Source organism: Triticum aestivum, chromosome 7D (genome assembly GCF_018294505.1).
Source record: "Triticum aestivum cultivar Chinese Spring chromosome 7D, IWGSC CS RefSeq v2.1, whole genome shotgun sequence".
Classification (NCBI taxonomy): Eukaryota; Viridiplantae; Streptophyta; class Magnoliopsida; order Poales; family Poaceae; genus Triticum; species Triticum aestivum.
The window spans coordinates 469970907-469984424 of record NC_057814.1 but is presented as its reverse complement, the minus strand read 5'-3'; the positions used below and the strand labels follow the sequence as shown (position 1 = coordinate 469984424).

Genomic DNA, 13518 nt, shown 5'->3' with positions numbered 1-13518 from the left:
ATCAAAATCATATTCCTTGCTCTTCTTCTTCTTGGTCTCATTGTCCCATTGAGGACACTCAGAGATGTAGTGACCAGGTTTCTTGCATTTGTGGCATGTTCTCTTCTTGTGGTCACGAGTAGAAGTTTCATCATTTCTTGAGCTGGATCTTGAAGACTTTCTAAAACCTTTCTTCTTGGAGAACTTCTGGAACTTCTTCACGAGCATTGCTAGCTCATTTCCAATGTCTTCAGGATCACCAGAACTGCAGTCAGATTCTTCTTCAGATGAGGACACAACCTTTGCCTTCAAAGCCCGGGTTCGGCCATAGTTGGGGCCATAGATGTCTCTCTTCTCAGATAACTGGAACTCATGTGTGTTGAGCCCCTCAAGTATGTCAAACGGATTGAGAGTATTGAAGTCAGGACGTTCCTGAATCATCAGGGCCAGGGTGTGAAATGAGCTGTCAAGTGATCTCAGTAGCTTCTTGACGATTTCATGCTTGGTGATCTCAGTGGCGCCAAGTGCATGAAGCTCATTTGTGATATCAGTGAGGCGATCAAACGTGAGTTGGACATTCTCATTGTCGTTTCTCTTGAAGCGGTTGAAAAGGTTGCGAAGAACATCAATCCTTGAGTCTCTCTGAGTTGAGACGCCTTCGTTGATATTGGAGAGCCAGTCCCAGACTAGTTTCGCAGTTTCCAGTGCACTCACACGACCGTACTGTCCTTTGGTTAGATGACCACAGATGATGTTCTTGGCAGTCGAATCCAGTTGAATGAACCTCTTGACATCAGCAGTGGTGACACCTTCACCGACCTTGGGAACGCCATTCTTGACGACATACCAGAGGTCGACGTCAATGGCTTCAAGATGCATACGCATCTTATTCTTCCAGTAGGGGTAATCAGTGTCCTCGAAGACAGGGCACGCAACGGAGACCTTGATTATCCCTGCAGTCGACATAGCTAAAACTTCAGGTGGTTAAACCGAATCACACAGAACAAGGGAGCACCTTGCTCTGATACCATTTGAAAGTGCTAGTTATCGACTAGAGGGGGGTGAATAGGTGATTTTTACGGAAGTCTTCAAAACACGAGGTCTTTAAAGACAAACAGTAGAAATGAACCTGTGGATATGCAGCGGAAGGTAGACTACACTAGACTAGCCATAGTCAATCAAGCAATGAAGTGAAAGCACGACGACAATCAGCAACTAGGTAGTATGGATCAGGATGGAAGACAGTATGAAGCCAAATAGTAAACAATCTTCACATAGTGAAGTCAATCAGATCAGACAGGCAAGCAAAGACTTCATGAAGACAAACTGTAAAGTAGAGGGAAGTGAAGGATAGAACCAGTTGCTTGGTGAAGACAAGGATTTGGTAGACCAGTTCCAGTTGCTGTGACAACTGTACGTCTGGTTAGGGAGGCTGAGATTTAACTCAGAAGACCGCGTCTTCACCTTATTCCCCTTGAGCTAAGGACACCCAGTCCTCGCCCAATCACTCTGGTAAGTCTTCAAGGTAGACTTCCAAACCTTCACAGACTTCGTTCACTGGCAATCCACAATGGCTCTTGGATGCTCAGAACGCGACGCCTAACCGGCTGGAGGATTCACAGGCCTCAAGTGACAAGTCTTCAGGTCACGCGGACAGAAAGACTTTAGTGATGCCTAACACTCTTTGGCTCTGGGTGTTTTGGGCTTAGTCCTCGCAAGGATCTCTCTCTCAAATGCTTCAGAGGCGGGTTGTTCTCAAATGACAAAAGCCGTGCACTAACTCTGAGCAGCCACCAATTTATGGTGTAGTGGGTGGGCTATTTATAGCAAGGAGGCAACCCGACCTGATTTTTCCGAAATGACCCTGGGTCACTAAGGAACCGACACGTGTCCAACGGTCGGATTTCAAACACACGCGGCAGCTTGACTTGGGCTACAAGTAAAGCTGACTCATCCAGCTCAGGATAAGATTTGCTCTATTGTCTTCGCCCGAAGACATAGGATTTGGTTGAGCATCACTTTAGTCACTCTGACTTTGTTCACTTGGACCCCACTTAACAGTACGGTGGTTCCTATGACTCAACAAAGAAGAAAAGGAAACTACGAAACAACTATGTCTTCGCACTCCATAGTCTTCATATGAATGTCTTCTCATGTCATAATCTTCATTGTGAATGTCTTCACGAACCACCATTGTCTTCAATGTCTTCACACATTTTTAGGGGTCATCTCTGGTAGGTAACCGAATCAATAAGGGACTACTACGGTACTACCTGTGTTATCCTGCAATTCTCACAAACACATTAGTTCCTCAACCAAGTTTGTCGTCAATACTCCAAAATCAACTAGGGTGGCACTAGATGCACTTACAAGGTGTTTCAAGAATTCCAGTTTCAGGAACTTCATCAGTTTTAGTAATTTCACCAGTTTCAACATTCTCATTATCTTTAGCTCTAGGAAGTTGTTCATCAAGAAATTCACCCAGTGGCACATTATCATCAAGCAAGGTACTAGCATTATCATAAGCATTACTCATAGCAGAAGCATCATCATCAATAACTTGCGACATATCAGGATTAATAGCATATGGTGGTGTTGCAAGTTTATCCATAACAGAAGGTGAATCAAGTACAAAGCTAGATGTCAGCTCCTTACCTCCCCTCGTCTTAGATGGAAAAAATCTTGGTTCTCGCATCTTTTAGATTCTTCATAGTAATAAATAGATAATAATCCCAAGTGACTCAACAAAATAGCTATGCTCCCCAACAACAGCGCCAGAAAAAGGTCTTGATAACCCACAAGTATAGGGGATCGCAACAGTTTTTGAGGGTAGAGTATTCAACCCAAATTTATTGATTCAACACAAGGGGTGCCAAAGAATATTTGTAAGTATTAGCAGTTGAGTTTGTCAATTCAACCACACCTGGAGATTAAATATTTGCAGCAAGGTGATCAATAGCACAGTAATATGATAGTTTAGATAAAAGTGGTAACAGTAGCAATATAACGGTAACAACAGTGATGATTTTGTATCAGTTGTAACAGTAACAATAGCAATAGTAACTTAGCAAGAGCAATATGTGGAAAATTCGTAGGCATTGGATCAGTGCATTCGTTGGATGATATTCATCATATAACAGTCATAACCTAGGGCGATACAACACTAGCTCCAGTTCATAAATATAATGTAGGTGTGTATTTAGTAAATAGTCATACGTGCTTATGGAAAAGAACTTGTATGACATCTTTCGTCCTACCCTCCCGTGGCAGCGGGGTCCATAAGGAAACTAAGGGATATTAAGGCCTCCTTTAAATAGAGAGCCAGAACAACGCATTAACACATAGTGAATACATGAAATTCTCAAACTACGGTCATCACCGGAAAGTATCCCAATTACTGTCACCCTGGGGTTTATGGATCATAACACGTAATAGGTGAATATGACCTGCAAGATCGGATCTAGAACATAGATATAATGCTGAAAACATAAATGGTTCAGATCTAAAATCATGGCACTCGGGCCCTAGTGACAAGCATTAAGTATGGCAAAGTCATAACAACATCAGTCTCAGAACATAGTGGATACTAGGGATCAAGCCCTAATAAAACTAACTCGATTACATGATGAATCTCATCCAACTCCTCACCGACCAGTGAGCCTACGAAGGAATTAGAGCGTGTTTGGTTCGCACCCTAGGCTCCTTGCCTGGAAAATCTTAGTGCCTAGCGTCGGCCTGGTGAGGTCAACTTTTCCCGCCTGCCCAGGCTAGCCTGGCATCGATGCGTTTGGTTCATCCCTGGCATGCTATTGCCCTGCTGTAGTGCTGTTGTGTCATCTAGCGAATAAAAAAATCTTAAGTAGGAGCCAAGCATGGTGCGGCACGGTCCATGCGAAAGAAACAGGACGCCTGGGCCAGGCTAATCCCGCTGCCTGAGCTATGCATGTTTTTCCTTATTTTTTTATTCAACTCTACCAGGCTAATCACAGGCCTACGCCAGCCAGGCCAGGCATGCAGTCTATCTCTCAGGACACGAACAAAACAAGTTCCAGGCAGAGTTCAGGGAGCCTCCAGGCCAGGCGTGAGGTGGCGTGGATGCCAACCAAACACGCTCTTACTCACTCCCGGTGGGGGGCATCATGGTGATGAAGGAGGGTTGGTGATGACGAAGACCGAAGATTCCCTCTTCGGAGCCCCGAACGGGCTCCAGATCTGGCCTCACGATGAAGAACAGGAGGTGGCGGCGGCTCCGTATCGTGAAACGCGATGAAACTTCCTCTGTTATTTTTTCCTCCAAAAATAGGATTTTATAGCGTCGAAATTAGGGCCAGGGAGGCCACCAGGTGGGCACAACCCACCAGGGCGCGCCTGGAGGGGGTGGCGCGCCCTGGTGTATCGTGCTCACCCAGGGCACCCCCTCCGGTGGTTCTTGGTCCCAGTATTTATTTATTTATTATGAAATAAATCTCCAAAAAGTTTCTTTCCAATCCGAGAACTTTTATTTCTGCACAAAAACAACACCACGGTAGTTCTGCTGAAAACAACGTCAGTCCGGGTTAGTTTCATTCAAATCATGCAAATTAGCGTCCAAAACAAGAGCAAAAGCATTAGAAAAAGTAGATATGACGAAGACGTACCAATATCCTTAGCATTTTGAGGGGTCCACAACCACATGTCCTTGCCATGCCTACACTGAACTTTCCTGAAATTATCTTTAAATAGACATTAGTTCAATGATGTATATGTTGTTATTAATTATCAAAATCATCCGGGTATTAATTGCACTTTCATCCTCTTTCCTACACTTGTCGACATCGTTGAAGTGTGGGACCTCCTCCATCATCACCCTCATCGTGTGGTCGATATGGAAGCACTAGAACATCTTCATCTTCAATGAGACAATGACACGCAACCCTCAGTCACTCGCTTAGTGCAAACTAGTTGTGACGACGCCTATCTCTAGGCTAGAGCCGACGGGCATGGGATAGATGGGATGTTGCGAGAGGCCTAGACCTTTCATCCTAGGGCTGAGCACCGCCACGCCTACTGCTCGGGATGTTGGACACACGCCTAATTTGTACACGAGTTGTCTAATACTCTTCCCTTATAACATGTAAAACTCTCTATCCGCGAAGATACACGAGCTTTTGCGTATGCGAAAAACAAACCAATTTTGTCGGCCCTGTTGTTAATAGCGTACACGTGAAAACTTTGGGTCGCTGGTTCGAGCCCTTGGGGTTGCACCTTTTTCATTTGAGTTAAATTATTTAATTTACATTGTTAGTGCAAAAGGGATATAGAACTTTTGGTTAGGCGTGCATGTGGGTTACCTATGGGTTCGTGGTTCGAAACCTCGCACGTACTCCATCCGTCTCATAATATAAGAGCCTCTATGTTATTATGGGACGGAGGGAATACTATTTTACTCAATGTAATTTGTGTTCTTCCTGACAGCTGGGCCTCTAATATTATTTTATGTGAAAAAACCTAAGGTTTTATTTTGTAAAAAAGAGCAGGCCAGTCATCCTATCCTCATCGTTCGGTCACTGACAGTGGGCCCCACACCACACCGGCACGCCTCGTCAGCATCGCATACGTATACGATCGAGTTTTGCTTCGTATTTGCGCCGCAAAGCCAAGTTCTTGCATCACTTCAATGTACACCACAACTTGTAGCACTAAAGTGATCGTCCATGCCAAAATCTAGCATCAGTGATGTAATTGATTTTTTTTACTGGTGGTGCAGGAATACGACAGATAGAGTTGCTCGACAACTACCCGTTGGATGGTTAGGAGGAAAGTGGTATCTCAGCCCACCAAGTTCAAATCCTGGTGCTCGCATATTTTCTTGAATTTATTTCAGGATTTCCGGCAATACGCTTTCAGTGGGAAGAGACGTTTTCGTCGACTACGAGGCGCGTACGGTGACTTCGTAAATCTCAAGATGATATACCGGCTCAGTCTCTCGGAGATGCTCATAGGGATAGGGCGTGCGTTAAAAAATAAAGGCGTCGCCTTGAAATGCCCTCGAGGACCTGGTCGGCAGCTTTTTGTTCAATTTCTCGTGGAGTAAAAAATTGATCATCAGTACGAGTCAAGGGAATGATCCCCTGGCCCCGGATTTCCATATAAAGAATACGGAATTCTATCCATTCCAGGAAAAGCACTGGTTTGAGAAACTACACTACATAACTTGAGAATATGTACAGCGCAGAACAGAAAAGAAGGCAGATTTGATGAGTTAATAAGGTTGAGTGTATGCGCGTATATATATGATCGCTTGCGTATGTACTTGTGTTATTAAAATAAAAACAACCCGTTGGATGGTCCGGCGACGGTGGATAACGCATGCAAGTCACTGGTAACTTACCGTTTGGAGCCCTACCACGAAGGAGTTTTTTTCTTCGTTGCGGGGTACCATGACGGAATTTGCCAATTCCCCATTCTTCACAAGGTTTATATAGAAACCCTTCTCTTCTCTCCCCCTTCCATTATTCCTCTTCCTTTTCTTCTCTTCCCCTCTCTCCCCCTTTCCTTCTAGGGTTCTGCGGATCATTGTAGAATGAAGATCTCGTACCTCGATTTGCCATTCCTACCCGTGCGTCTCTGAGACGGCGCGAATTGCTGGGCTTGTCGACCGCTCGTGCTCGCCACGCGTGGTCACGGCGCACCCCGGCGGCGCTCGTTGATTTCGGAGGGGTTCTTCAAGCCTGAGCACTCGTCGATTTAGCATCAAAGTCTCCTGGAATCAGGTAAGCCCATGGCCTATTTTGCACTGTGTTGCGGTAACGTGGAATCCTTCCGGATCTGCAGGATTTGGTGGTGCTAATGTGATTCCATGTATGAATTATTGCAGGCAAGGATTGGAACCCTGAAGCAGCATCGTATTGGCATCTCGAAGCTTCTCGGACCAAGTTGTGGTATCTGCAAACGCCAACTAAGGACAGGTGAGGCGTCCGCTTTGTTGGTCGCACGTCAAATTTTCACGAAGCTGTAGGCTAGGATGGTCCTACTGAAGCAAATTGTGCTGTTAGTTGAACGTCAAATTTCCACGAAGCTGTAGGCTAGGGTTTTCTTTGGGTGGGGGGCTAGTACGATCCATGTTTGAATTGTAGAGGAAGGATTAAAGTTTCTTAAGCTATGATATCTGAAACGACTGGAGGCAGGTCAGGCGTACCCTGTGTTAGTCGCACTTCAAATTTCATGAAACTGTAGACTAGGATGGTCCTTGTGAAGTGAATCCTGCTGGTGTGTCTTTGAAGTAGTGGTTATCCAGTTCGTCCTCTATATTGCTTGAATGTCCTAACAGCTGTACGCTATAAGATTGTTCACCCGTCAGCAAATTACATGCCCAGTCTTCTTTTATTTAATGATCCAGCTTTGTGTTTTCAGATTGGCGGTTGTGTGTGTTGTCCTCTACTACACCCGTTTTCCCCTTCTACCTGCTCATTTTTGTACTTCTGTTTTCTCTCCTTTTTCTTGTTATCTCTGCATCCATATTTAAGGTAGTGTTCGTTGCAACTCCTATGATATGACAACTAGAAATTGAGGTATGGTATGGTGGAACTCATAAGTTTAGAATCTCCAGGCTTCATAAGCTATGTGCTGAGCATCTGTAGTAACTGATTAACACTTCTTATGCTAGTATTTTGAATAGGCATTTAAACTAACAATTAAACGTGGTTGGGAGCTTTGGAGTCACAGTTCACATTTTATTTTTTGCACAAGATATGAATAATCTATTTGGATGTGCTGTTTTGAAGGAACTAAGAGATAAGAGTCTAATTGATAATTATATTTTACAGAATGGAAGCAGAATGGTTCTCGGGTATCAAGGCTGTCACCTCAACCGCCACGACAGTGGTATCTGGTTTAAATGATTGGATTGCTTTTCTTCAATGGTTCCAGCCAGACAAAACTTTGGAGAATGGACAGCTGCAGGAGGAGCTCTGGAAACTCGAGACAACAATGCCAATGATGCAGGAAATGATCGATAAAGCAGAGTGGTCAAGTCATAAGGACCCAGTAGCAAAACTTTTAGAAGAACTCAAGGGTGTCTTTTATGATAGTGAAGATACTCTTGATGATCTGAACTATTACGTGCTGAAATCAAAGATAGAGAAAGGTGCACTGCCAACAGATTTCACTAAGAGCACAGTCTGCTGTGGCTTTGGTAAAGTGAAGGAACTGCAAAGAAGGGCCGAACATCTGATGACTCAGTTGAATTTCATGGTTTCACACAACGAGAGGCATTTTGTGAAGTCATTCAGGCCAGAAACAAGTTCTCTTCCAAATGAACCTAAGATCTTTGGCCGCCAAAAGGAATTGATGGAAATTATTCAATTGCTTGGCGTGCCAGTAAGCATCCATAGTGGTGGGAAAAGAAAAAACAGTAAAAGTGCAACTGATGCACTCAGCACCCAGGAAGCTTTCATTGATGATGCAAGAAATGAAGGTGTGGGTGTACTGGCTATAACTGGCATTGGTGGTGTAGGTAAAACAACTTTGACACAACAAATCTACCATCATCCTCTGGTAGAAGCTCATTTCGACCAACAGCTTTGGATATGTGTGTCCGATGACTTTGACGTTAAGAGATTGACAAAAGAGCTCGTACAGTCCTCAGGGGTGAAAGCATTGTCAGATAACCTGAATTCTCTCCAATCAATACTGGCTACTGCTGTCAAGTCTAAGCGGTTTCTGCTCGTGTTAGATGATATATGGGACGATGTTCTGACTGAAAATGGACAAGAATGGGAGAACTTCTGTGCTCCTCTAACACGTGGGCTTCCAGGAAGCATTATCCTAGTGACTACCAGGTCTGTTAAGGTAGCTAAGAAAGTGTGCACAGTTGGGACTTTTCCACTAGAAGGTTTACAAGCTGATGCCTTCTGGGAGTTCTTCAGATCATGTGCATTCAATTGCAAGGGCTGCGAAAATAATGCAGATTTAGAAACCATTGCAAGGAAGATTGTTCCCAAACTGAAAGGGTCTCCTCTAGCTGCCAAAACTCTTGGCCGGTTGCTAAGGGTGAATCATGACATTGAACATTGGAGAAATGTCTTAGATAGTGAGCTGTGGGAATTAAAGCAAGAAAAGGAGGAGATCTTGCCGGCTCTTAGATTGAGCTACATTTATCTGCCTTTCCGTTTAAAGAGGTGTTTCTCACTGTGTGCAATGTACCCAAAAGACCATGTCTTTCAGATGGAAGTTGCTGTTCACATATGGTGTGCCCAAGGTTTCGTGGAACCTCAAGGTCAAATTCCTCTTTCAGATATTGCGCGTTCCTATTTTCAAGAACTTATAGACCGCTCACTCTTTCAAGAAGCTGCGGGGGCACCTGATACATACGTCATTCATGATTTGATCCATGATATGCTCCAGTTAGTCTCAGCAAATGAAAGTTCGTCGTAAGAAATGAATATGACCTTCTAAATGTTCCTCAAAATGTCCGGCATTTGTCACTGTTCACAGAGAAGAATTTTGATTCCAAAAGATTTATGATTCTATCTCAGCACAAGAAGCTGCGGACAATTTTTATCAATGAATCATTGAACCAGACTGCTCTTATTCCTATAATTGACTGTTGGTCCAGTGCCTTGAAATATCTCCGTTTTCTGTCTTGTGGCTTTAATGCTATAAAGGTGCTGCCTGAGACTGTTGCTCGTTTTAAGCTTCTGAGGTGCTTAAAGTTTGGAAGCTCCAGGACTTGTACTTTTCATACATTCCCAGAGTCATACTGTTGCCTTTATAATCTGCAAACGTTCGTGGGGCTAGGCTTCATATTCCAGAACTTACCAAGGAACTTCACTAGACTTGTCAACTTGCAGCACTTCAGAATTAATACTCTTACTCATCAGAGACACTGCACACTATATTCTGTTCCTTCCGAGTTCGCCCATATCAGATTGCTAAGGTACATGAATCTTAAGGGAGAACTGAATCTGGAAGGCATGTCCTATCTGCAACCAAATGATGTACAACAGCTCGAAATGAGCAAAAGAAAGGATATTCGGAAACTAATATTAGCTTTTGACCAGGGTAGGGGCACCTCTGATAGTGATATGGAAGTTCTTGAGGCTCTTTGCCCCCATCCAGATGTTATTCAGTGCCTGGATATCAAGTATTTCAAAGGCGACTTAAATCCTACTTGGTTTAAGCCATCAAACCTGCAGAGCTTAATGCAGCTCCAGTTCATAACATGTGATATACGTACAGTATCTTGGGGTGGTGACCATGCTGGCACTATGTTCTCAGCTCTCACTTTTTTGAACATTTCTATGTGCAGCAGACTGTCTTCGCTTGAACAACTTCTACAGGCACCTGGTCTTCCAGCAATCAGAATAATTAGTATTGACCGTTGCCCAGAGTTGGTGAACCTTTTTGTTGAAACCTTTAAAGCTTTTGAATGTCTTGAAACACTGAGCATCTGGAGCTGCCCAAAGATTAATTGGGAAAGGCTTGTTGGGTTGCCGCCTTCATTGCAATATCTGAACATGATTGATTTTGGTCAATTTTCTGATCACTTTCTGAGCTGCCTAGAACATCTAGCATCGCTACTGAAACTGAATTTATCTTCTGAATCTTTGACTTCAATTCCCATACAACAATGGTCATCTCTACTGCGCCTGGATGTTTGGAACTGTAGCAAATTAACAACAGTTGACTTCACTCCTCGTTCCTTACCAGCAGTAAAAGTAATCACAATTCGAAATTGTGAAGCTTTATTGTCTCTACCTGGCAAAACGTTTGTGGAGTTCTGTTGTCTAGAGGAATTGATGATACGTGAATGTCCAAATATTGAGTGGAGAGGCTTGACATTTCCTATATCGCTTCGGGAGCTGTACCTCAATGACTGTGGAGACATCTCACCATGGGTTCCGAACTCACTGGAGCACCTCAACCACTTAACCCATCTGGCGTTGATGAACCTCAAGTACATCAAATCAATCTCTGCACAAATATGGGCACAGAGTTTGTCAAAGCTGGAATTCTTGCAGATCTGTGAGTGTCCTCATCTGCAAGCGATTGGTGGTCCCAAAGGAATTGCAGGCATTACTAATGCATTTGTTGAATCGTGTGACAAGCTAAAGGGTATAAAGCAACCTTTCCGGAGAGGTAGAATGGCCCACTTCGGCCACTTTTGACACATGTAAGTGTTCTAGAAGCAATACCATTTACTGTCCATTACGTAATCCTGTTTATGTTTTTGTTTTACAGTCGTTAACAATTGTTAAGTTTCTCTTTTCATGATGGCTATTTTCAGTCATGTCTTGTTTTTGCCATTACAACATGAGAGTTTGAAGCGGATGAAACTTATTATCCTAAGGAAACCTATCCCTTACCAGAATTAGACATGCGTCAGTGTACTGCAAGTTCTACTTAATCAGTCCTTATCATGTTTGAGTGGTACTGCTGCCATTTCTCGTACTGAAAGATACAGCTTAATCGCTGTAGTGTTAGTAATTCACTCTTTTAAATTTAAAGGTCAGAGGCCCGGCCCCCATATTGTTGGTAATCTTATGGACAGACCAACATTGGAAGAAAACCTCTATTTTAGTTTATTGCCTCTGGATTCTGCAACTGTTTCCTTATTTGACCTTCAGTAGTTCTGGGTATGTGAGATGGATTATATAATTTTGGATGTATTTAGATTGACTTGCCACTTGTTGGAACAGTTGATGTGTACATTTAGTTTGTACTGTAGTTCATTTTTTATTCCTGAGATACGAGAGTGAAATGGCATCAATGGGTCATCACCTTATGTGTTTTCAGCAATGTCGCATCTACGATGAACTAAATGACAAATCTCAAGACATTTTTGGAACCTCCTCCATTTTACTGGAGTGCAGATGTTAGAGTACGTAATGGGCCTGGTCTGGCGGTATAGCCCGTTAGTCTTAGGGTTAATTAGAGATAAGGGTCGCTTGCTTAGGGGTCAAGTAAACCTCTCTATATAAGGGGAGGAGATGTATCAATCTAATCAAGCAAGAATTAAGAAGGAAATCCCTTCCCTCTTGCCCGGCCGTGGGCAAAAAGGCCCCTGGCCGGCCCTCTCGCGCCCTCCTTCTAGCAGCGCCATAACAGCAGATGATGATATTTTTTCCCTCTTATGGATGATGACTTTGGTGCTGTTTTTAGTACTCAAGTCATGTGTGTTCATGATCATGCAATAAATACCTTTTCCAATCTTTGTGTTCTTTCTGATCTGTTTCTCTTTAATATGCAATCAGTTCTTTGTTTCTCCTTTTGTTTTAATAACAATATAAAGTATGGCCCTGTACTAGGGGTCATGTTGTGGGATAACGAATTAGCTTAGCCCAGCCAACGTGTTTGAGCTCAATGCCTAGCAGAGAAGACCAACTTGGCAGGGAACGCCAACCACCTAATAGAGCAGGGGCCTGCAGAACCATCAGGTTATCCTACATCATTGAAGACGTAGCTTTGGGAGTAGTGATATCGCAATTTCTGCAATTCGCTGACATCTTTATGCCTGCATGCATGATCTTATACAAATCTCGGCTGTTGGATATCTTATTAATTCATCGCATGCATGCTATTGGCATGATTCGCGGAGCTAGTCCGACCAATACTATTTTGCTTGATGAGAATGGGAATGCTCATTACCCATTTTATCTTAAGATGCCTTTGACTTTCCTATTTGAGTTAATAATGCATTTTCCCTGTCGTATGTTCCGTTCTCACATCATCGTATCTTGTGTGCATGCTGAATTGCTTGTGTTGTGCTGCCATCCCAGGTTAGCTCCTGCAGGTGGAGTCGAACCAGAGAGAAGGCGTGAAGTGCCAAAGTGACCCTGAACCTCCTGAAGCCTGAAGAAGGGAAAACCCCTGTGACTTGTTTGCTTTGCTTTCTTGCTTTGGTGGTCCGAGAGGTGAGAGCAAATGGCTTAACAAACATGAAGCCTGGCGTTTTTTCCCCTTCTTTTTCTTTTGGCGAAGCAAAGAGCACCGTAGCTGGCAGGCAATTTCCCCGAAACTGATACTCTTGCGTTCCTGCGCTGTTTTGTCTGGTGGTGAGTTTAGGACCTTTCCCCTGTGTTGAGCATATGCGCTTTGGCCCGCCCAAAGGTGATGACGCTTTTGCTGTTATGGCAATTGGCAAGTGGTAGCAAATTGATGAACTACTTGTCCTTTACTGTGTTTCGGGGTTACGTTTCTGCTCTACTTTTATTTGTTGCTTTTAAAATTTCTTGTTCAAGTCATAGTGTTGCATGTTGCGCTGTAATACTTGGCGTGGCGCGTTTTGTCTCAAAGAAGGAAAAAAATGGGGCGCCATTTTTTTTTTTGAGGGGGCGTCGTGCTGAAGGAGCTGGGTTGGCGCTTGGTTGGAAGGCATCAGCCTGTCGGCGGCCGTTGTGCGCGGGTCCGATCAGACGACGAGGTTTATTCAGTTTGGCGGTCGCGTCCAATCCAATGCTTCCAGTCCGGCAGCGGCGTCGGAACCCACGGTGACATCCTTTCAGAGACCCAAAGGTGGCGCTGCTCTGTCGGCGAGCGCTTTACATGCCCAGGCCGACC

The 13518-nt window shown here is 43.9% G+C and overlaps 1 protein-coding gene across 1 annotated transcript; it reads left to right on the top strand.

Moving 5' to 3' along the window:
- Nucleotides 1-6739: 6739 nt before the first annotated feature.
- On the top strand, nt 6740-13198 carry LOC123171176 (putative disease resistance protein RGA3). The gene is made up of 5 exons (XM_044588792.1): nt 6740-6764; nt 6836-6926; nt 7785-9389; nt 9575-11131; nt 12738-13198. The coding sequence occupies exons 1-4, from the start codon at nt 6740-6742 to the stop codon at nt 11124-11126; spliced, it is 3273 nt and encodes a 1090-aa protein (XP_044444727.1). The 3' UTR covers nt 11127-11131; nt 12738-13198.
- The last annotated feature ends 320 nt before the right edge of the window (nt 13199-13518 follow it).